Here is a 24,555-nt window from a genome sequence, read left to right on the forward strand (position 1 = left end):
GGCTGTCACATTGTAGTCAAGAACTTCCTGGACAGCAGTCTGAACTGGACACATACCTGGTTTTTGGCCAATGGCTATGGCTTGTGACAAGTTTCTCTCACACAATAACCTTCACAATCAAAAGACAGAACTGATCCCCCTGCACACATTCATTCATTCCAGTTTCTACTTTTGATTATGACATATGGAGACAGTAGTATATAACTTGTAAGTACACGTGTAGGCTAGGTGTCAGAGGTTCCTTATGGAGTGTGTGGTATAGAGGGCCACATAGTTACTTTAAAAGAGGACAGTTAAGTCAGCAGGTGTCACTGTGCAAAGGAGAGAGGAAAAGATCATTTAAACACAAGATTCAGGTAAGAAAGGGAAAGAGAAACTGGTCACTGCTGCAGGCTAAGTAAACAGGAAGTTTGGGTGGGCTACTAACACTGAGGTCTTAGATTTTGGGAAGTCTGCAGGAGACAGGACAACCTCACATCCTCAGTTGGGAGCCAGCTTGTCTTTGCCTCACTGAGGACAGTTCATCTATATCATTAATGCCATTTAGTCCTTTTATATACTTATGTCTACACACACACAAATACACACAGGCACACGCATACACTCTCTCTAGCTTCTTCCAAACCACTCACTTCACTGACACAGCAGTGGCATCTGAAACAAAGAACGAAGCAGCAAAATGTTGAAAATAAAAATAAAGCGGACTTTATTCAGAAGATAAAGGTGGTGGTATCAGTTTTGGTTAATAAAGTTGGGCTCAAGTGTTTTAACAGGTCTTTAATGCCTTCACAGACTGGCATGCCAATGGCATTCTGAATGCCAATTACAGATCGATGCTATCAAAGCTGATGGAATTTGGACTTCTTCTAAAGTCAGACTACACACATCTTAAAATATGAGTAAGGAGACTGCTTGGTTCTGAACATTAGAACACCATACTGAGCAAGTCCCTCCACTTCTCCAGACCCTAAGGCAGGAGTACAGTTGCTTCTGACAGCTACATCTTCAACATATCAACAGAGAGGGAGGACTGGGGTAACTGAGAAAAAATGAAAAGCAAAATTAACCAATGTAATTGGTGCAGGCAGCTGCCACTTGTGGCAAACCCAAGTCTATCTGATGCCCATTTTCTTCACATTTGCACTGACATCTTCCAAGCAGACGGTAACTACATTCTTGAAGGAATGTGCCAAGACTCAGGGTGGGGAAGGCCCAGACAGTGAGTGGACAGAATGCACTTCGCATTCAGTTGCCTTAAATGGTACCAACTGATTAAGGACAGACACCCAAACCATAGGAAACAGTAGCTGAAGGTAACTAAAGGAGGATTAAAATGCATAACCAGTGCAGAATAGAACAGCAAGGCACCAAGACCACAATCCAATCTGCACATTTCCCCCTTTCCCGCACTAAATGCATCTGGGAGAAAGCATTAGTAACAGCATTTGTCAACTGCTTCCCTGGAACAAAACACGACAAAACACACGCAAGGTCTTGTTTTCATCATGGTTCTCGATGTACTTTATTCCCCTGCTGTCTCGCTAAGCAGCCCACACAGGACAGAAACGGGTAGCACTGAGGAATGATCAGATTGTTTTTTCCTTTCCCCCAATATTTCTGCCCCCTTCCCTAATCCCTGCTCCAAACCTATTTAGTATCAGGAATGGTTAGTAAATCTGAAGAAACAGCGAAGATGGAAGCCGGGCATTCAGAGGCCTGGGCCTCTCCTCACTAGGGCTTGGACTCCCAGTGACTGCTCTGCTCATGGGGGAGCATTTCTCCTTCAAATACTTTTTTTTTTTTACACTGGTTCACAGATCAGATCGGCACTTTGACTCTGAACCTGGCACCAAAAGGCACAATATCTGATACCCTGTAAAGAGCTACTACAGATGCTGCGTATGGACAGGCAAACGGAGCCAGTCCCACTTAGGAACGGGCTCAGACAGGGAGGGGAGATGAAAGGAGTGTGGGAGAAAACCTAAGCCAATACCTTTTACTACAATGAAAATGTAGGTGGGAATGAGGGTCGTGTGTTTCTTCCACACCACCAGGAAGCAAGAAAAACTTCCTTGGTGTCTATTTTTTTTTTTTTAAAGCAGCATATTCAAAACGCCAGCAAATCTCCTAATGTCTGCACAAGCCAAGAGGGCCAGTTTACTGAAACGCTTTCTTATTGCTGAAAGACTCTAAAATTCAGGGTGCCTTGTTCCTGATTTATTGTAATCACAGCACACCACACTTTAAAAAAATACTAAAGCGTGCGAGCAGGGGAATGTTTGACACCATTTTATTAATCTTCAACTTCAGTGGAAAAATAGACCTTTTTCCTGGTGCCATATTCATCACAACAGTTGTATTTAGTGTGTGTGTATACATATACACACACACACACACATTGTCTTACTGGTTAGTTGGTTTTGAAGTGCAGCAAAAGACCAATATCGCATTGCAGTCAATCAAAGAAAAAAACAGAAGGCCAAGCAGTTTCCAAATGGTTATTTTATCAGATCGTTCAACATTAAATTTTCGTCATTTGCAATTCAAAATAGTTACCTGAAGTTTGCGTTTTGAGTGTGTATTTACTTTTATTGTACATCTGTTTTCTAAACTCTTTGGCACAGTTTTCTGGGGGCATTCTGACTGCCACAATACAAGTCAGGAGAGAGCTTGTTTGTGATGCCAATTTCAAGTATTTAAATTTGGTTTGGGTTGTGGCTTTTTCTCTTTGAAGTCTGCGTTTTATTTGTAACAACTGTACTTTTAATTTTCTATATCCTCTAACTCCAGAGTTTTCTTTTTTCCCCCCTCCCCCCATAGCTACATTCACAGCTGAACCATATTATCAGGAAAGGCGCCTTGATGAAAAGATCAGGACAGGAACTCTGACCATTCGTCAGTGTTTTCCCTAGAATAATTAAAATGAAACCAAACCAAACATAAACAGCGTCTTTCCTCGTTTTGTGAGACAGCCTCTTGTGCTGCATCAGTAGCCAGAACTTCAGTTAGTTTATGAAATGCAACATCAAACCCCTTTGTCTTCTGGGAAAAAGAAACTGCAATGACTTGAAGTTGAGAATGTGGGTACCGCCTCACTCACACACACTCATTCTCAGACTGTGAAATCCCCCACGCGCCTTCTCAAGGGCACATATACAGTACCAAGTGCAACGGTACAGTGAAGGTGGGCTCAAGACCCGGGCTCCATCTTTCTCCTCAGTAGCGGGGGCCAGGGTTGCCTTTCACAACACAGCCCCACAGGTGAACCCAGGTCCTCCTCTCCCAAATCAGTCATCCCATTCGGCACCGGCCAAGATAGGAAAGCTAGTTCTAGCCTTCCCCTGGGAAGAGACAGCTTTTTTTGTTTTTAATAAGTAAGTAAATCCATTGTTTCTCTGTTCCAAGATGGCTGATGTTATGTTTTCTACAAAGTCAGTGCTTACTTAGCTCACTAACAGCGCTGCTGCTGTTGGCTGTGGCAGGATTTTCAGTGTGGTGTTTTCAAGCCTCACTCACTCATCCTCTCATTCCCAAACATTCAGCATCCGTGCACACTCCTCACTTCCGGGTTTTTTCAAAAGATTGGAGATTTCCAGTGGGGGTCTCAGGTCATCATCCCAATGGTACCAGATCTAAAAACAAACAGATGAAGAGGTCAATTCTGAGGTCATATATATCCCCAACTCCTACAATCAAGTGGCCCAAAGTTAGAATGGGATCTACCAACTCTTTCTTTCTTTCTTTCTTTCTTTTTTCCGGAGCTGGGGACCGAACCCAGGGCCTTGCACTTGCTGGGCAAGCGCTCTACCACTGAGCTAAATCCCCAACCCCGGGATCTACCAACTCTTTAAGATTGGTAATTTATGGGGCTGGGGATTTAGCTCAGTGGTAGAGCGCTTACCTAGGAAGCGCAAGGCCCTGGGTTCGGTCCCCAGCTCCAAAAAAAAAAAAGATTGGTAATTTTTCTTCTCTTCCTTTGCTCAGTATACCTGCTGCCATACATAAGCATATCATATACTGTAGCTCAGTGGTAAAAGTGCTTACTTGAATTTGTGATGTCCTGAGTTCAATTCTCAGCAAACCAAGCAAATAAATGGTCACTCAAGGCCATACATACATGGAGGTGCAAGCCTTTAAACCCAGCACTCAGAAGGGAGGTAGATCTCTTGAGTTCAAGGTCAGGCAGGTCTAAAAAGCAGTATGTAGACCAACGGACTACACAGAGAACCTCCACATCTGCCATAGGTTTGATTCCCAGCACAAAAAGGACATGGAGAAGTGAGTAGAAAAAGAAAAATAAGGCAACATTTTATTAGGCTCCAAAGTATTTTCAGTATTTTGGTCAGGGAGCTCTACTGTCCTTCAACACAAGGACTCAATATTTGGGTTAGAAAAAACTAAGGTTGCCTGCTCAGGCACAGGAAATCGTACAGCCAAAATACCACTAGGCAGCCACTACCAGAAATCCTACAGAACAGGAACCCTTACGAGACCCGAGAGTGAAGATAAGAGCTTACCAAGCTTGGTTCTTCAGTTTCCTCAGTTCCTTTGTTGCCCACGTAGCAAGGGTCTTTGCTTTGTTAGTCTTCGATCTCCGCCCTTCAGTTAATAGTTCATGGATCATTGGCCTAGCTTCTACTAATTTCAGTACATCCTTTCCAAATGCTGTACACAAGTCCCTGTGCAAAACAAATGCCCAAGAATGACTTCCTGGCCACACCAGGCTGAGGCAACAATGTATTTCTTAGCATTCATTCACTTCTTAAAACTTTAAGGGCTGGAGAGATGGCTCAGCGGTTAAGAGCACCCGACTACTCTTCCAGAGGTCCCGAGTTCAATTCCCAGCAACCACATGGTGGCTCACAACCATCTGTAAAGAGATCCGATGCCCTCTTCTGGTGTATCTGAAGACAGCTACAGTGTACTTATATATAATAAATGAATAAATCTTTAAAAAAAAAAAAAAAAAAAAAAAAAAACTTTAAGAGATTTCTGTAGTCAACTGAGTTAAAGACTTGACCACGGTTAATAGAGTGTGATGGCCCAACCCTGTAACGTCAGTAACCAAGGAAGAAATTGACAAGAAGCAAGAGTTCGATGTCAACATGGGACACAGTGCAAGACCTTCTCAAAGAAGAGAGATAAATTAATTAATTAAAAAGGGAAGGGGTGGGGTTGGGGATTTAGCTCAGTGGTAGAGTACTTGCCTAGCAAGCGCAAGGCCCTGGGTTCGGTCCCCAGCTCCGAAAAAAAGAAAAAAGAAAAAAAAAAAAAAAAAGGGAAGGGATTAGAGAGATGGCTTAGAGGTTAAGAGCACTGGCTGCTCTTACAGAGGTCCTGAGTTCAATTCCCAGCAACCACATGGTGGCTCACAACCATCTGTACATAATGAGATCTGGTATCTTCATACACACATGCAGGCAGAATGGTGTATACATAATAAATGAATAGATCTAAAAAAAAAAAAAAAAAAAAAAAAAGGAAATAGCACCAGGCCTTTGAGCTGTCAAGCTATGTCCCAATATTGCCTCAGGTTCTCAGAAGAGCTATGTGGTGGCTCAGGCTTAGTGGGTAAAGCTGTCTGCTGTCAAATCCCCAGGACCCACATGGTATAGAAAAGACGTGAATCCCTCAAGCTGTCCTCCGACCACCACACACATATGCACATGAGATAAATAATAATTTTAAGGAGTTGTTATAAAAAGCCCTAGGAGATGCTCCAACAAAAAGTCCTTCGGTCTGGAACAGACCCTTTGTGAGAAATCAACAGACTGTGGAGGACTCTGAGGGCCCTGGTACAGCTTCCTGATGGAGGGCCATAGTGTGAGGCCCTGAGTTTCATCACCAACGTTGCAAAACAAAACCTCAAGGAAGTGGGATGTTGTCGTTTGCACTCCTAAAATTTTCCCACACACATATGCTCTGTGGAAGAAGGAGTAACTTACCCTATCAGTCCAGCAGCACAAGCTACCACTCCATCCGTATGATCCTCATCTCCAGCAATGTGATCAATAAAAGACAAAATAAATTCTACTCTGGGTTGCACCAGCATTACATCAGCTATAAAGGAAAGAGGAGGTCTGATTAAACTGTCCATGTCAGACAGGACTCTGCCTCTTTTCAATTTAGCCCTGCCATTCTACCCCAAATGGAAGGTTCCAGCTGGACAACCAGCTAAAACTTGGTGATAACCAAAGTTATTCTTCAGGTTAGAAAGATATCCATCAAATGCAGAGGAGAGAAACAGCCCTTCTGTAATCATACAGAGCACACTCCTTGTGGTACTGAAGAGTGGAACAGACACAGGTCTATGCACAGTGGGGAAGAATTCCCACTCCACTAAGCTGCATCCCACGAGTGGAACACAGAACGAACAGAAGCTCCACCTGGGGCTTTGGCTACACAGCACCTGTGGCCCCCAGTCAGCACAGGGTGCCGGCACTTCTACCCTTTCCCTAGCGGCCTCATTAGATTCACAAAAAAAGAAAGCTACAAGTGTGGTTCATGCAGGGGTTTGCTACCACACCAAGTGGCCCTGGGTTTGCTCCCCTGCAAGAAAAAAGTACAGAAAAGTAGAAAGGTGCAGAAATACCAATGTCTATGTCACCTCCCCCAAACCACTCTCTTCATTAGGGCATCCCTTTTCTCTCCCCATATGCAGCAGTGAGCTACAAAGGTAAGATGCAGTTCATTTGGCCCTGTGCACCCTGGTCAGTGGATTTTGGGAGCTGGGCTATATACTCAACGGTGTACGTTTTCCTGGTCTCCCTTCAATCCCTGGACGATTCCCGTATAAGCTTCCAAGCAGCTTTCTCTTAGCTCATTCAGATAATCCACCATGTCAAAGTCTGACTGGAAGAGAAAAGAACAAAACCTCCGTCAGATTCATCTTTTGAAGAAGTGTGCCTATTGTCTTATCCTCTCTGAACTAGTCCTGAGAGATGACCGGGACAGCTCCAAGCTTACCTTGTCCACTTGGGCTTGGGAGGCCTGCTGCAGTGTATTCAGTACAACCTCCAAGTATTTCTTAAATTCTCCACCAATGGCAAGAGCAATGTCACCAAACACAGACAGAATCTGTGGTTTCACAGACCTGTGGACATTCTCATTCTAACAAGGAAAATAGAAAAAGGAAACTTAGAAACACCAAATCTTGTCTGGTCTGAAGATGCAAAAAACTTAAGAGAAAAAAAAATTACAGGACAGAGAAATTATGTATTTACTTTACCATTTCCTCCAAGTAGAACACATCCTTTTAATTAACTTTGGATCTGTCTATGAAAATAAATAATTCTATTCTTCACAAGCTAGCAGAGAGTGTTCTAGGAACCTATAGCTCCTTGCCATGGACCTTAAATTTCTCCCAACTAATAATTCCTTCAAAGAATGACTAATTAGGCTGCAAAATGCTTACCCCCAAGTTCTCTAGGAGCAGCTGCATCACCTCATCACAGAAAGGTAAGATGTTAGACTGCAGGGCTCGGCACAAGTCTCCAACTAAGCCAACAGCTGCCAAACATACCTGCAAAAGAACCAACGAAGCGATCATCCAAAAAGAAGAGGCTGCCAGACAGACAGCATGATTTTTATTTAGTCAACGTCTCTCACAATTACATGATCCAGAATCAAAGAAGAAAACATCCTTCCCTTGTGGAGATTATGTAGCTTTAACCGGACTCAGCAAGACAAGTAGCACTGTGAGTACCACAGGAAAGGATGGTGGTGGTAGGACATGGAAACAGTACTGCTCTTTCTTTAGGGCAGTGATCACATAACTTGGCAGCTGCCCTTTAATTAGGACCATTCAGGCGGTCACCTTGTAATCTCTATCTGGCAGATCCAGTATCCTGCTTTTCACAGACTACCTCCAGTGCAGATAGTAACGCTACAAATAATGCAAAAGGAGAAACCACTTGGCTTCGGAAACCTGACTTTTTCTGTACTACTCTACTCTGTATTAATGAGAAAACATGACTTTGAGGTGTGGGATATAACTCAGTGTTTAACAAACAAAACCCACAGATAGTATTTTGAGGAGCAATATCCTACCTGGTATTCAGCATAATTTTTCAATCCAATGCCCAGGAATGGTTTAAAGGCCTCCATGTACTTGAGGAATTCACCACCCAACACTGTCAATGGAACAAACTATTAGGTAGTCATAGTAACACAGAACATGAGTGCAAGAACCCAAACAGAGCCACTGCTCAGTCTGTAGAGTATGTGTTGATTAGTATTTCCATAGCGAAAGCATTCAAGTTATCTCATATTAGCTAAGTTTCGCAACTGCTGGAAGGGCCAAATTCATAACCCTTAGAAAAAATGCCAATGCTTCTCAAAGTGAGATTTTACTATAGTTAAAAGACCGAAGTAGCACTGCTATCAAGGAAAGGGTCTCTGACAAAGCCAGAGACACTATTTCATGTCCCCCCTCCACTGGAAGGTCTTCTACTCAATTGTACCAAGGACTGAACAAGCCACACCAAGGAACACAGCCGCAAAGGCAGGGGTGTATGTAAGTCCATGGTATAGTACTTGCCTAAGATAGCAAGGCCCTAGGTTCAATTCACAGCAGAGAATGGACGAATGGACAAAAGCAGCCTGAGCAGAGCCTACAGCAGCAGGAATGGGCCTCACTCAACCCACCACCACTCTAGTGTTTTGTGTTTGTGTGCAGGGACCAATAGAGGTTAGAAGAGGAAGTTACAGGCAATTGCACAAGCCACCGCACATGGGTGCTGGGACTCAAACTCTGGTTCTGTGCAAGAGCAGCAAGCACTTTTAACCATTCAGACATGTCTCTAGCTCCCATTTTTGTTATTTTGAGGCCTCATCCCAAAGCTGAGGTGTCACCAGAACTCAAGATTCATGTTCACATATTCCAGGCTGGCCTCGATCTCCTATTACCACTACCTGAGGCTGGGAAAACAGGTGTATACCAACCCCAGAGCTTCCTGCTCATTAAGCAAACACTTTGTAAACTGAACTACAACCTCAGCGTCTCCTTGTTCTCTTTTTAACTTTCCTCTGAAGGGACTCACTGTGTGTCATATGCTTGCACCAAGCTCCGATTCTGCTGACCGCCTCTACGATATAACACTACAGGCATGCAGTTACCCCTAGTGGTAGACACAGGCTCTTTATTCCAGAAATAAAGAGTGGTCCTTAAATAATGGTCTTAGTACTAGTCACCCCTGATGAAGCATTACCAAGTTAGAATGTGTTCTCTCAATGTTTCAAATGCCCTTAAAAAACAAGTCTAAAGACAATTTGTCAACACAGTTCTGTATGGTCAGACAAGTAAGGATAATAATAATAATAATAACAACAACGACTAATTCCTACAACAACAACAACAATGACTAATTCCTAAAATTCAGGTTCATCTATACCACACCAAGCCCCACGATCTATTAGCCCAAACCCAGAGCATTATAGTCCACACCCAAAGGTATCAAAGGCAGGAAGGAAAGAAACCAGAATCTGTCTTCTGTTTCTCAGCCCTCAAAAAGAGAAAACCTTAATAAAAAAGCAAGTTACTGTTCAACGGGAAGGAAACCTGATAGAACCTTTGATGGGTACTGACTCATGGTGCATGTGTCAATCTGCCCTGCACTGTGAAGATACAGCCCCGTTTCCCACTGCTCACCGACCTTCCACCAGTGTGCTGACTGCCATCAGGGCGTCTTCTTGCACTCCGCCAGACCCAGCTGTGCTTTGGAACATCCTTAACAGGGAGGCCATGACCACATCAGAGATCTGCAAAGCATCTTGATGCTGCACTTTCCGGAGAACATTCTATGAAATGAACAAAAATTAATATCTGTTAATTGAAAATCCCCAAGTCAGAACACTACCCCATTTCTCTAAAAAATAAAAACTTAAGTCCCTATTTTTTTTTTCTTTTGCAAATGCCAAATAACATTTCCTCAAGGCTTTTACACATCAAGCCACTGCACCGCAACACTGATTGTACTGATCTTTTCTATGAGTTCACAGGTCAGTCGACAGCTGAATCCTACAGAATACTATCATCCAGGATGTACTTATGTCTCAGAGAAGTCCCTTCGGTCTCCTTTTGCTGACAGAAAAGGGATAAGCAGAAGTGACATTTTATTTCAGTTTTCCCAGTCACTAGTTGAAAAAGACTGCTCTCAATAAAGAGCACTACAATGGGGTTGGGGATTTAGCTCAGTGGTAGAGCGCTTGCCTAGGAAGCGCAAGGCCCTGGGTTCGGTCCCCAGCTCTGAAAAAAAGAACCAAAAAAAAAAAAAAAAAAAAAAAAAAAACATAAAAAAAAAAAGAGCACTACAAATGCCACATTAAGTAATGTCTCAAAAGAAGACCAAGTTTAAGCCTTTCTGTCTATATGAGAACAGTAAATGACTCCTGACCTGTGTCAGGGCCATACTTTAAGTAAATAAGCCATATGAGACCCAGCTACAACCAGACAAAGACCAAGAGTAAGAGCTGCCTACACATGAAAGGTATACAGTTAGAAGAGAATATTCTGGGGCATTTCCATTGGCACAAATGACAAATTAGATCTTTCAGGACAGACAAAAAAGTAATTTCTCTTCAGCCACTGTAGCGGTATAATATACAGTGCACAACTGGATCCCGCAAGTTCCCCCCCCCCCCCCCGAGAATCCATGCACTCTAGCTGTTTTTCTGTCAGTCGCTTTCATACACTGTCCCTTTGGCGGGCTGTTACCATGCCTGACACACACATCGTGTTCTGCAGGCCTTGCACCGGTGTGGACTCACACCACACTAGCCCCAAGCATTCTATAGCCTAGCACGGCTTCCCGTCATGGACTCTGCTCACACTCCCAACAACCCAGTGAGATTATGACTCAACAGACTGTAACCCAACAACCAGATTTATATGTTAATTACTCAATGTACAATACATACACACAATTAACTTACAACCAATTGATAAGGATATAAACCGCCCATCTAGGTAAGATATAATTCGTTCATCTGGACACACAAAATCCTATACACATCCATCCCTTAATAGTCATAACAACCTGTAAATGTGCAGAGGGAAATCTTAACATCCACCTCTATGTTCTCTTAGCTGCTCCCTCCCCTCACTCCTGTCTCCTCTCCTCTATAAAACTTTTCCCCCACCCATCCTTCCTTCTCGTCCAATGACAGGTCTCGTTCTATCCTGTACTTGCCTTCACCTGCGTAATGACATCAATCTACAAGTAGTCACAGAGAGTACAACCCTTAGTCAGAATTATCTCACTATTTCAGAGCCCTGTGTGCCCATGAATCTGTAATGCTAACAAAAAAGTTCTCTTCCTTTATTGTAGTAAGGAGGTTAAGGAATTTATAGAGATGTCTCAGTGGTTAAGAGCCCTGCCTGGTCTATGAAGAGAACCTGGCTTCAATTCTCAACAACCACACTGGGGTTTACAACCATTTGAAATTCCAGTGCGGAGACTCAGTATCCTTTCTGGCCGCGCACTCCATAGACATAGGGCACAAACATATACGTAGGCAAAACACTCATACATATAAAAAAGAAAAAAGGGAGTGACAGTGCCATCATACCTGAAGAGTTGCACAGAGTAGAGACTGGAGGTCATTGAATTGGATCCTGTCCGACGTGCTCTGGATGTGGGACTGAAGGAAAAGAAGAAACAGTGCTCTAATGACACACTTCCACTGCTGCACTCCTAAGAACACCAGCCGAACCTCTGCAGTGAGCAGTACAGCCAGAAAGCAAAGGTGAGCACGACAGGCAGCAAGCTGCGAGCTTTTTGATTTTGGGTGCTGGTGATTGAACCTACAGGCATGTCCAAGGACACGACACTTTTTGTGTCAGAAGCACCTCCACCCTGCCCAGGACACAACACTCTGCAGCCTCACCTCCATCTGAAGCACCTGCTGCAACCGTTCCATAATGACCAGGGTGGTCTTCTGCACCGCAGGGTAACAATCCTTGGCACTGTTTTTTACAATTTCCATTAGAGATTCATATGCAGAACTTCTCAGGTTGTTCTGGTGTCCATCAGGTCTGCAAGGACACAATGCAAAAATCTTACAGCCCCAGCCAAGAAGGGATAGAGGAGTTCGTAAAGCAGGCGATATTTCCCCAACAACAAAACCAGAAGTTGGATATGTAGTTCAGAGAGAGAGACACTGCATATCCCAAATAACTGTGAGGATGCAAAAATCGTTAGTAGTTGGGTATGGTGGCACACACCTTCAACCCCTTTGGAGCCAGCCTGGTCTATAGAATGAGTTCCAGTACAGCCAGGGCTACACAGAGGAACTAAGTCAAGCCTATTGCGTTAATACTATGCTTATGGTATCCAGATTTGGCTATATTTATAATGAGAACTAGTTTTAGAAGTACTTATTGTGCAGGCTTGGTGACCTAAAGGTGACAAAACAGAACCAACTCCACAAACTGTCCCCCACCTTCATGCCTGTACCATACACACACGTCTATTCTCTCTCTTCCTGTCTCTCTGTCTTGATAACCAAAACTCTCATCAGTTCTAAAGGACACGGGCTTCACTTCTTTGGATCCACTGTCTTCATCCTCCAGACAACAGGAGTGAGCTGTGTATCACTCCTTCAGTGGACTATTGGTTACCTGTCGGTGGTCTCCAGCAGCTTCTGAACTATAAGTTCAAAGGAAGAAGACAAGCAATAGGTGGCTGGTTCTTCCTGATCATCAGCTACATCTGCAGCTTCGTAAGCAGCTTCAGCCAGACTGGAAAAAGCCTGGAAATATACACAGAATTAAGATTAGTCCTAAAACGCTTGCTCTTATCCTCTTCCCTCTTTGTCCCTTGTCTCCCGATTCCCCTTCCCTCCACATGCTCATGACTGGCCTCTACTCTTCTCTTTCTCTATTTCTCTCCACTCTCTTTCACCCCCCCCCCAAGCCCCCAAAGATTAGTCCTAAAAGAACTCCACTGTAGGATTCTCTCATCCCCTCCACCTCCTTTAAGATATGTTGAAGGATCAGCCAGTGGTAGCTCTTGCCTTTAATCCCAGCACTTGGGAGGCAGAGGCAGGTGGATCTCTGAGTATTGGAGGACCAGCCTGGTTTACAGAGCTAGCTAGCTCTGTTTTAATGAAGAAAAGAGAAGACATTTCCCTATCTAATTAAAGCTCCACTTCTCCCCATCAAGGCCATCAAGAAAGGCAGTTCCTCAGTACCCACATCAGGTGGTTCATGACTGGTTCTAACTCTAGCTTCAGAATCTATGATGATGATGATGATGATGAAAAGTATGGGAGAGCACTTGTCCTGCAGGGAGGATCCAGGTTCAGTCCCCAGCACCCACAGTTGGCTTATAACTACACAGAACTCCAGTTCTGGGGAGTTGGGAGCACTGCAGGCACCAGCCGGATGCAAAGTATATATAAATGCATACAGACAAAACACTCACAAACAGATAATCTAAGTATATTTTTTTAGATAAATAAGATAAATAATCTAAAAAATTATTTTTGAAATGAAACCTTAAATGTTTATGTTGTAGGTGCCTAATAATCTGCCCAACTCTCTTTTTTTTTTTTTTTTTTTTTGATGCTACAATAATGCACTTTTAATGGTAAAATTCTTGACAGCACAATGTCTATTTGGCAAATCTTCTGTTCAAGCATCCATCCAGTCACCTCTGGAAAAGGTGCACCCACTGCACTGTCCACTTGTCAGAGGAGCCCTTGAAATTCAGAAATGAAGGACCTTGTCCAACTCTCTTAAGTGGCAGAATTCTTTCACTAAAGCCTACCATATCTTTTCTTTCCACTCTTAAAAAGGATTTTAGCCAGGTGGTGGAGACAGAGGCAGAGGCAGGCAGATCTCTGTGAGTTCAAGATGAACTTACTTCATAGAGTGAGTTCTATCTAGGACAGTCAGGGCTACACAGAGAAACCGCCTCAGACAAACAGGATTTTAGCCCCCACTCCTCCTGTCCCACTAGATCCCCAGTAAATTACAGAACCTACAGAGACTCAGCAGAGGCCACCCACCTCCTATGGCTATCCTCCCTGTCTTTTTTACTTGTTATAATTAAACAAACAAACCATCAACCTCCATTTAACCAGAGCTTTTCATCTAAAAGCAACGAGGAGACAAGCAAGGGCAGTCACAATGGTGCGTGACTGCTCTAAGTGCTGTGGGAACCCATCAGAGTAAGATAACAGCTCCCTCTGGCTTCTGAAGTTGACACTCCCTAAACTCAAGGCATTAGGAGACAGAATTCAGAGCAAGTCTTTCCATGAGATTGGTAACCTTTTTCTTCCACATCTAATGGCTGAGGACAAGCTTCTGTCTTCACCAGAAAGGAAATCCTTACCCAGCACACATTTGAAGCCACTCTGGGTTCAGCACTGAGACCCTCAATCAGACACTGTAAAAGGGGTGCCAAGTAGACATCATTGATGGCAGCTTCAGGCAGCAGCTCACAGATCCTGCCCACAGTCCATGCTGTTGTATCTCGAACAACTACACTGGGGTCTTTCATTAATTCTATCAGGGTGGGCATAGCCTGTAAGCACAATGAAGCAAAACAAAAGGAAATTCATGACTATCATTCAGAAGAAACGGTCACAGGCACTGTGGTGCATGCGTGCAATTTCAGCATCTGGGATACGAAGGCAGGAGAAGCCACCCTTGGTTATTAAGGTATGTAGAAAGTGTGGTGCCAGCCTGGGCTACAAAGATCTCATGTGAAATATTAACAACCACTGGCCCCATATAACGAAAGGATTTTAACTCAGAGTATGACGGAGATGGTTTAAAAATAGGTGTAAAATATTCTAAAACAAAATAGCAGTAAACAAAATGTGTGAAATGTTCTTTCCCATCACCAAATGCCAACATAGGACTCAATTATCAAGATGTTGGTGGATACCTTCAGGCAGTCTATATGTAACTATTTTTATTCAGGTAAAGACAAGAGAAGTAATCACAGAGGCGTTGCCTCTATCTTGACAGACTTATTTCTTTATGCACAAAGTTAAATTAGCAAGAGCTCTTCTGTCATTTATATTTCCACATGAAGACTATATTATTATGTAATGTCAATTTTGTTCAAAGACTAGAATAATACCATAAAAAAGATTATAGCAATGACTATATACCCAACACTTGGGTAGGGGAGGCAGGAAAATCTGGAGCTCAAGGCCACCTTCACCCACATAGCTAATTTAAGGCACATGAGACCCGACCCTACACACACACACACACACACACACACACACACACACACACACACACACACACACACACACACTCTCTCTCTCTCTCTCTCTCTCTCTCTCTCTCTCTCTCTCTCTCTCTCTAATTGCTTGGAAGGCTGGGTAAAGCCTGAAGGTATTCTGTGCCCTGGAGTTCAGTGCTAGTGAACATGGTAGCTTATATCTACACCCCCAGCACTCACAGGCTAAGGCAGCAGCCACCAATTCAAGACTACCCTGGGATATATGCTGAGACTGTGCACTCCAAAACCAACAGGAAACATTTACAATGTAGCATTAAAAAACAAAAACCTGGGGGCTGGGGATTTAGCTCAGTGGTAGAGCGCTTACCTAGGAAGCCCAAGGCCCTGGGTTCGGTCCCCAGCTCCGAAAAAAAGAACCAAAAAAAAAAAAAAAAAAAAAACCTGAGAACTGGAGAGATGGCTCAGCATTTAAGAGCACTGATTGCTCTTCCAGATGGTCCTGAGTTCAATTCCCAATAAACACATGGTGGCTCACAACCATCAGTAATGGGATCTGATGCCCTCTTCTGGGGTATCTGAAGATAGCTTCAGTGTACTCATATATATAAGTTAATAAACTTAAAAAAAGATCTAAAAAAAAAAATAAAATAAAATAAAAAAACAAAAAACAAACAAAAAACCCCCCCAAAAAACCAGGTCAATCTTTGTAGTAAGAACTCCATATCCTGTTGTCCAAAACTTACAGAAAGGAAGTGTTAAGAGTATTATTAGGTTAAGACTTTTCTTCGTTTTTTTCAAGTTTCTCAGTCATGTCTAAATTTGAAAGTTATATATTTACCCTTAATGACAAATAACTATGCTGAGACAGGAAATGTATCTCATAGCACAAGACAGCCTCATTATTATCCAGCTAAGGCTGGCAGCCTTGAGCAACTGACCTGCTAATCTCCACAAGAATGTGTGACTGTGGTTTTAGGTCTGTGCAACATACCATTCAATTAACCTTTGTGAGGGATTATTTACAGTTGTGCAAACGTGCAGACACACACAGACACACACACACTGCATTTCAACTCTAAAAGTGCCCAGGCTGGGGGTTGGGGATTTAGCTCAGTGGTAGAGCGCTTGCCTAGCAAGCGCAAGGCCCTGGGTTCGGTCCCCAGCTCCGGAAAAAAAAGAAAAAAAGTGCCCAGGCTTTACCTGTATGACTAATGGTTTAAGCTGGTTAGGCTCTGGTCCTTCCAAGATGCTGCCAAAAGCCATCACTGCTGCATCCCGGTACCGCCAGTCAGGGTTCTTGATGTGCTCTTTAATAAAGGGAAGGACATGTGGCACAATGTCATCTTCACAGCAGGTAGACAGGAGCATGAGGCACACCCCAGCTGCTTTGCAAGGGTTCCAGTCATCGTCGTCATCGTTTTCATCCTGGTTAGAGAATGTGACAGTAAGTAACCTTTCCTTGCATGAATTCACTTAGAAGGCTTGCTATATACTCCCAAATATCATTAGCTATTCAGGGAATAAAATAAAAATATAAAACACCAATTAAATTTTTTTTCACATTCATCACAACATAACCTATGTCACCCAAAGAAGCATATGGAAGAGTCAACTCATTTATCATGTCCAATGAGAATTAGCTACTTCAGCTACATCTAAGAATGCCCATGCCAGGGCTTGGGGACTTAGCTCAGTGGTAGAGGCCCTGGGTTCGGTCCCCAGCTCCGAGAGAAAAAAAAAAAAAAAAAAAAGAGTGCCCATGCTGGTGGAACATACCTGTAACAGGAACACTAAGGACCCGAGACTAACCAGGTCTACAAAGAGCCTGTCTCAAATCAACCAGAGTTGGGAATGTAGCTCTGTTGGTAGAGCTCTTGCAAAGCCCTAGGACTGGTTGTCAATTAATACATAAAGCAGACATGTCACAACACCCCTGTAATCCTAACAACACTCCTGTAATCCCAGCACTGGTAGAAAAAGGATCAAAAGATCAAGGTCAACCTGCTATATATAGCCAAGTTTGATTGAGATAAGCCTGTAGTACATGCAACCCTTTCTCAGTAAGAAAAAAATATAGCAAATATATTCCAAAGTAAAGACATTAAAGGTAAGAATTGCAGATGCTGGAGAGATGCACAGGGGTCAAGAGCACTGGCTTCTCTTCAATATCCAGCTCCAGATCCGATGTCCTCTCCAGGACTCCAAAACTAAGAGGCACAGAAATGGTGTACAGACATAAAGAAACAACACACGCAGATACACGCAGACATTTAAAAAAAAGAAAAGAACTCTGAGACATCATATGCAGAGAGAAACATGTACATTCCTGCACCAAAGAATTCTATAGATAAGAGTCCTAGGGGCTGGAGGGATGGCTCAGAGGTTAAGAGCACTGGCTGCTCTTCCAGAGGTCCTGAGTTCAATTCCCAGCAACCACATGGTGGCTCACAACCATCTGTAATAAGGTCTGATGCCCTCTTCTGGTGTGTCTGACGACAGCAACAATGTATTCATATATACAATAAATAAATTTTTGGGGCTGGAGAGATAGCTCAGCGGTTAAGAACACTGACTGTTGGGGGCTGGGGATTTAGCTCAGTGGTAGAGCGCTTACCTAGGAAGCGCAAGGTCCTGGGTTCGGTCCCCAGCTCCGGAAAAAAAAAAAAAACACTGACTGCTCTTTCCGAGGTCCTGACTTCAAATCCTGGCAACCACATGGTGGCTCACAACCATCTGTAATGGGATCTGGTGCCCTCTTCTGCTATGTCTGATGATAGCTACACTTTACTCATATAAATAAAAATTAATTAAAAAAAAAAAAAAGAGTCCTAGCAGTGTTACCTGAGACATCGCCAGATCCTTAGTAATAGTACATAAACATGGTACCAAGAAACAGTGTGATGAATAAAGTGAAGAGAGCAGAGGAAAAATTCAGGGCTCACATGAGACCTTCTGGCTGGCCCTATAGTCCCAGGACTTGGGAGGCAGAGGCCAGGCCAGCCTTGTCTACAGAGTGAAGTTCCAGGATAGTCAGAGCTCCAAAGGCAAACACTGTTGAAAAACTTAAAACAAAAACCTAAGAATGTAGTATGCACCCATCACTTAGATCTTCAAGACAGCTTTGATTTTGATTTTGTAATGAACCTTTAAAATTTAGGCAGTGGTGGTACGTGCCATTAATCCCAGAACTCGGGAGGCAGAGAGATGTGATTCAAGGACAATCTGGTCTACAGAACGAGTTCCAGGAAAATAAAGGCTACTCAGAGAAATTCTGTCTTAAAAAACAGACCAAAATAACACCTTACTCTAGTTTATAGATATGAACGAATGTAAATGAGTGTGGATACATACGAGTGCATGTATGTGCCTGTGGAGGCAGGCCAGAAGCACAGGTCTCCCTAGAGCTGGCAGGTGTACCTACTTGGAAGGAAAATGGGTCTTTGCCAAGACCAGTACTCACTCTTAACCCCTGAGCCACACTTAGCCATTGTAATAAATAATAACTAACATTAAAGACTTTGGATTAGAGTCAGGGGCTCTTTTGACAGAAGATCTCACTAGGTAGCCAAGTAAATTTGAATTTCTTTTTTTCTTTTTTTCCGGGGCTGGGGACCAAACCCAGGGCCTTGCGCTTCCTAGGCAAGCGCTCTACCACTGAGCCAAATCCCCAACCCCTAAATTTGAATTTCTAATCCTCCTACCTCCAGTTCCTGACTGAGTGTTGGGATCACATACACACACCACATACCTCATTTTAAATAGGACTTCATACATGATGGGCAAGGACTCTATCACTGAGCTAAAATTCCCAGCCCCTAACAGTATTTCTCATGGGTTAGGAGTGCTTTATTTGAATGTGAATGATTTGTGTCCAACTTCATCCGTTCTTAAAACTACATAAATCCAATGACTTCATGAAAATACCGAAAATACAAAACCAGACATTTAAGGGCCCTATGCGTAGCGTAACAATTCTACTCATTCCCTTCTCTTGGAGGCAGAGGGTGACAGGGTCATGTACATGCCAGGCAAGCTTCCTACTACTGAGCTGCACTACTGCCCACCATCTATCTTTATTGGAACTTTTACACAAAACACATGTCCCATGAGTATGAATGCCACAGCAGTCAGGAGATTAGAACAGTGTGAGGATTGTTCATAACCAAAATGTCTAAGATACTGAGGCACAACTCATTGGCTCAAGCAAGGTACTCGAGTCACTCACAGCATCAGATGGCTGCTGATGTCCTCCATGGAAGCTGTTCCACGGGGAACCAACCGGCCAAGAGGCTCACCTGTTTAGTTAGTGTCTGTGTGAGGATGGGCACCAGGTACTGCAGCGCTCCCTTGGCGTAAAATTTGCTGGTGTGCTCCGGGGGCCGTCCTTGTTCTGCTGCCTAAGGAGAAACACAAAGTAAATAAGCTCTTTTTTTTTTTTTTGGTTCTTTTTTTTTGGAGCTGGGGACCGAACCCAGGGACTTGCACTTCCTAGGCAAGCGCTCTACCACTGAGCTAAATCCCCAACGTAAATAAGCTCTTATGAATGCTACAGCCCCACAGTGAGAACTGTAACAGGTCTGTAAGGTAATGGTAATATTCACTGTGCTATTTTGGAGCTGCTGCCTATACGTTAACTTCAGTGAGTATTATATAGCATATTACATGCAGACCTATGCATTATATCCATGTGTATTACATTCCTGGATTGAGGATGAGGCTCAGCTGCTTCAGTGCTTATCTTGCATATGCAAAGCCTGTGGTTTAATCCAACACTATATGAATCAGTGGGAGAGGATCCACACTTGGGAGATTTGAGAAAGAATCAGAAATTCAGGGTCATCCCTGAATACATTGAAAAAAAATAATAATTTGACATCTAGTGCTAGAAAGATAACCCAGTTTAGTAAAATGTTTGGCAAGTTTCCTCTCCAGATCTCACATAAGAAAAGTGCGTACTGCCAAAATTGTGGTGCATGCCTTTAAACTTGGCAGGCAGAGGTATATATGCGTTCTAGGATAACTAGAGCAACATAATCCAAGGTGGAGAGAGGAGCACCTGAAGTTGTTCTGTAGTCTCCGAACACACAGGAAATGTATATTAAAATCAACCGAGTATGATATATCTTTTGGCTCAAAACTTACACAAAGATGAGGCTGCTCAAGGTTCTAAGATAGCCTTTCCCCCTATCTGACTCCTTCTCCAGAGCTAGTAAGTTGTCAATAACACATCTTGGTCCTGTACTGAGATTTCAAACAGGAAAACAAGTCGTCGTCGTCATCCCACCCCCCCACCCCAGTCAGCTGCTACTTCACTATGCTGACAACCTGCTGCCCCCTTGTGTTCACAGCAGAACTATTAGTATGAATACCTGCAACAGACAAAAGTGTGTGCTGTCTTATTACTGAGGGCATCTGGTTAACAGAAAACACACTATGTCAGACGGTCAGAACAGAACCCCTCCAGAAGAGTGATCCCCACAAAGTAAATGTGTAAAGTCCAGACACAACAGCAGCTCTTCTCAGAGAGGCGCACCCCAGGCTCACCTCTGAAGCCTCAATGGCCAAATCCATTTCCTCATCACAGACATTGGACCAGAACTCTATCCCTTGGAGAGCTACCTCATCAATGTCACTTTTCATTGCTTCAATTGTGATCTGAAAGGAGAAAAAGACACCGTAGACACCAAGTAAGTACAAACTCAAGTTAGACATCCTTTTGACCAGACATTCAAGATTGAAAAAAATACAGTTAGAGGGGCCTGGAGAGATGGCTCAGTGGTTAAGAGCACTGACTGCTCTTCCAGAGATTCTGAGTTCAAATCCCAGCAACCATATGGTGGCTCACAACCATTTCTAATGGGATCTAATGCCCTCTTCTGGTGTGTCTGAAGACAGCAACAGTGTACTTACATACATAAAATAAATAATTCTAAAAAAAAATTAATAAAGCCATTTGTGAAGTAGTTGGATACAAAAAACAAAAACTTAAAAAAAAAAAAAAAACCTTGCAAAATATCAGTTAAAATACCTTTTAAGACCTGAATGCGGGGTTGGGGATTTAGCTCAGTGGTAGAGTGCTTGCCTAGCAAGCGCAAGGCCCTGGGTTCGGTCCCCAGCTCCGGAAGAAAAAAAAAAAAGGAGGGAAAACAAAAAACAAAAAGAGCTGAATGCACGCCTCTAAATCATTCCTAGCACTACTCAGCACTCAGGAGGCAGAAGCAGGTACATCTCCGTGTTCAAGGCTAGCCCGGTCTACAGTGAGTTCCGGAACATCTAGGGTTACAGAGGCCCTGTATGCGGTGGTGGTGGTAGACATATACATAACCCCAAAGATATCAGACATTTTCCTGGCACATAAGCTTACATTACTGTTCATGATGGGGCTCACACCTGTTATCCCATCCCTAAAACGACTGCTGAGTTTGAGGCCATTCTGGAGTACATAGTGAGCTCCAGACCAACTGGAAGTATGGTGTGAATCAATGTCTCAAAAGAATAAAACAACAAGCCCTAACACCCATACTCAAGTAATTTTCTTGACTTCATAATATTAAATCTTTAAAAACCCACAGGATTACAAAATAGCAATTAAAAATAATGATCCCAGCAACTAACTCCAAGTTCTAATCACAGAAAATACTTACTGCAAAGAGGGCAGGGCCCATGTATGTCTCCATGTACTGGTAATACAAGGACATTATCTTCACTAGATTCTGTAAAGCAGCCACTCTTACCTTTGAAGAACAGATTAAAAGTTACTAAGTGAGCAGACTGCAAAGGTAGACTTAGTGACTAAAGGCATCTCTGAGTAATGATGTCACTGACCTGTCAATCTGACCCATCCTCCATTTTCGCTCTCTCCTCTTGTCTTTTCAGTGTGTTCCCCTCCATGTTCCAGTGAGGAAAACCCACAGGAGGGTTAAACCAATTGCTGCTACCTAGACTAAGTTATTCCTTTCACTAATTTCCAGGGTCAAGTTTAGGTCACAGCAGTAGCAATGACTTTCACTTCAATGTCTACAATGAAGAGAATCACTGGAACAACTCAAGGCGCTAACTAAATTAGCAAAGGTGATCAAAGCCTTCTCAACCTTTAAGAGAGTAATAAAGGTCTCTCTTACATATGTTATAGAAAACTTCATTGGTAAGATTATTCAAACTTTAATTCAACGATTCCCTAAATTTCTAACTGGCTGATAAGAGTGTCTCCTAGGAAGATAGGGAAAGATAATTTTTCAAAAGCAACAAACTTACCCTTGTATCTGGACACTGTGTGGCTTCACAGACCACTTGCATGATAAAGTGCCGTTCAGACTGTGGAAAAGGTAAAGAACATTAGGAATCCATTATTAACTCCATGTAGGAAGGTTTCAAGACCCTACAAGGAAGGTATTAGAGAAGAGAGGGAGACCTAGGTCACAAGGTTTAAATAGTAACTAGTGAAAAGGGGAAAAAAAAAAAAAAACCCCAAAACCCTACATTAAGAAAACCACTTTCCTTCTATGTAAAATTTAAAAATAGCAGGACATGGCCATGTATGTGTGGAGGCAGAGGCAGGGGAATCTCTGGGTTCTAGGCTAGCAAGTTCGAGAATGAGTTCTGGGTTAGCTAGGGTTACATAGAGTAAACTCTGTCTCTCAAAACAAAAACTTTAAAATTATTCAAAACATTTGATTTCGGAGACAATTTTTTTTCCTGAAAAATGACAAATTCACATGAAACGTGGTAAAGGGCAAACAGAATAGCGAACTTCACTGTTGGCCTTCCTAAGTCATTTGTGATCTTATAGGAACATTCCATTTCTCAACCAATTACATAATTGGCTCTGAATCTGGGCATGGTGGCATACACCTTTAACCCCACATTGAGAGTCTGCCTCATGTAATACAAACCAAAAAAAAGGTAATAAACCACACATACACAACACATTAGTTTGCTGTGGTATCCTAGATCTCACGACCTACAGGCCAAGAAACAACAAAAACTGAACTATGGTATCAACGAACATAAACCCAAAAATATTTTCAGACCATATGGCTTAGTAATCCCACTTCTGAGTAGAGGCTAAAACAAGCTGAAATCAGTTTTCTAAAAGTATCCACATGCTCATTTTTACAATAGTACTGTTCACAGTGTCCAAAAGGTGGAAGCAGCCCAAAATGGATGGCTTGATAAACAAAATGTAGTATATGCATACACAATACTTATCATCATCATCACATCATCACCTAGCTTTACAAAGAAAATTATCACACATGGAAGACTTCTGAAGATACTATGCTAAGTAAAAAACAAAACAAAAACACAAACCTAGACAGGAAAAGTCAAGTATAGAATGGTAGGATGGCTTGGTGGGCAAAGGTGTGCAAGCCGGATGACCAGAGCTCACCCCTAGAGCCCATGTAAAGGGAAAAGGAGAAAACAGACTCTAAAGCGGCCTGTCCCAACTGCTGCACTATGTGCACCACTCCCCACACGCCACAGGCATACACAAAACATTATAACAACTCAGAAGTTTAAAACGGCAGCTGAGGCCTAGTTCCATTTCTGTATTTAAATGAGGTATCCAGAGGAATCTAACTCACAGAAACAGAAAGTACAACTGTGGGTGCTAGCAGCTGGAGACTGGAGAAATGGGAAGTTAGCCAGTAGGTATAAAGTTAGTTTGCCAAACGAAACACTTATGAATGCCTCTACAATAAACCAAATAACCAACCTCACACATTCAAAAAAGGTCAACATGGCCTGTATGCTATTTCATCAAGTTGTGGACATACCTCACAAGAAACCTCACTAGACTGGAATCGAATGCATTCTGATCTTAAAGACAAAAACCAAAGCTCGAAGTCTTTTATTGCTCATACTCGAAGCAGGTTATGGTGGAGAAACATACCTCTTTGTCGAAGTTTGCTTTGGTGAACTCCAGTGAGTTCAGGAGCGCGTTGGTAGCGGCCAGCTTCACATTGTTACTAGGCTCTTCCTTCCGCATGCCCTGGATTATGGCAGTCAGGATCTCATTGGATTTATCCTGCAGCTGCTCCGGGTCCTAAAACAAGCAGAGAAAAGTAACGGCCCAGCAAATGCTGCTGACTAATCAGCTGGCTTTCCAATTATCACATCTACCAAAGGAGGCCACAGCCTTCTCTGACAGTTTCATTTCCAATAGTTCTGCAAAGCACCCGCAAAATACCTGCAGGATAGTACAGACCAAACCAAAACAACCCAAACCCGTCAGCCTGCCTCTGTACACAAAGACAGCAGCAGTCTGATGGTTTTCCCACCTATGCCAAAATAAAGTTTTGGAACAGCCAAGGGCCTGCACTGAATGACTGAATGACTAAGAACATCTAAA

The 24,555-nt window shown here is 42.9% G+C and overlaps 1 protein-coding gene across 1 annotated transcript in view; it reads right to left on the reverse strand.

Moving 5' to 3' along the window:
• Window positions 1-2,726: 2,726 nt before the first annotated feature.
• Kpnb1 (karyopherin subunit beta 1) overlaps window positions 2,727-24,555 on the reverse strand; it is a 28,775-nt gene continuing 6,946 nt past the window's right edge. The window contains exons 5-22 of the mRNA NM_017063.2: window positions 24,097-24,249; window positions 22,458-22,517; window positions 21,848-21,937; window positions 20,748-20,858; window positions 19,499-19,600; window positions 16,404-16,628; window positions 14,337-14,528; window positions 12,620-12,750; window positions 11,887-12,034; window positions 11,569-11,640; window positions 9,654-9,798; window positions 8,050-8,132; window positions 7,415-7,522; window positions 6,967-7,110; window positions 6,747-6,852; window positions 5,946-6,060; window positions 4,518-4,679; window positions 2,727-3,632 (exon numbers count right to left, since the gene is read on the reverse strand). Of these exons, the coding sequence (NP_058759.2) occupies window position 3,632; window positions 4,518-4,679; window positions 5,946-6,060; window positions 6,747-6,852; window positions 6,967-7,110; window positions 7,415-7,522; window positions 8,050-8,132; window positions 9,654-9,798; window positions 11,569-11,640; window positions 11,887-12,034; window positions 12,620-12,750; window positions 14,337-14,528; window positions 16,404-16,628; window positions 19,499-19,600; window positions 20,748-20,858; window positions 21,848-21,937; window positions 22,458-22,517; window positions 24,097-24,249 (2,148 nt within the window). The 3' untranslated portion in view covers window positions 2,727-3,631. The remainder of the gene's footprint in view (window positions 3,633-4,517; window positions 4,680-5,945; window positions 6,061-6,746; window positions 6,853-6,966; window positions 7,111-7,414; window positions 7,523-8,049; window positions 8,133-9,653; window positions 9,799-11,568; window positions 11,641-11,886; window positions 12,035-12,619; window positions 12,751-14,336; window positions 14,529-16,403; window positions 16,629-19,498; window positions 19,601-20,747; window positions 20,859-21,847; window positions 21,938-22,457; window positions 22,518-24,096; window positions 24,250-24,555) is intronic.

This window comes from Rattus norvegicus, chromosome 10, assembly GCF_036323735.1.
Source record: "Rattus norvegicus strain BN/NHsdMcwi chromosome 10, GRCr8, whole genome shotgun sequence".
Taxonomy (NCBI): Eukaryota; Metazoa; Chordata; class Mammalia; order Rodentia; family Muridae; genus Rattus; species Rattus norvegicus.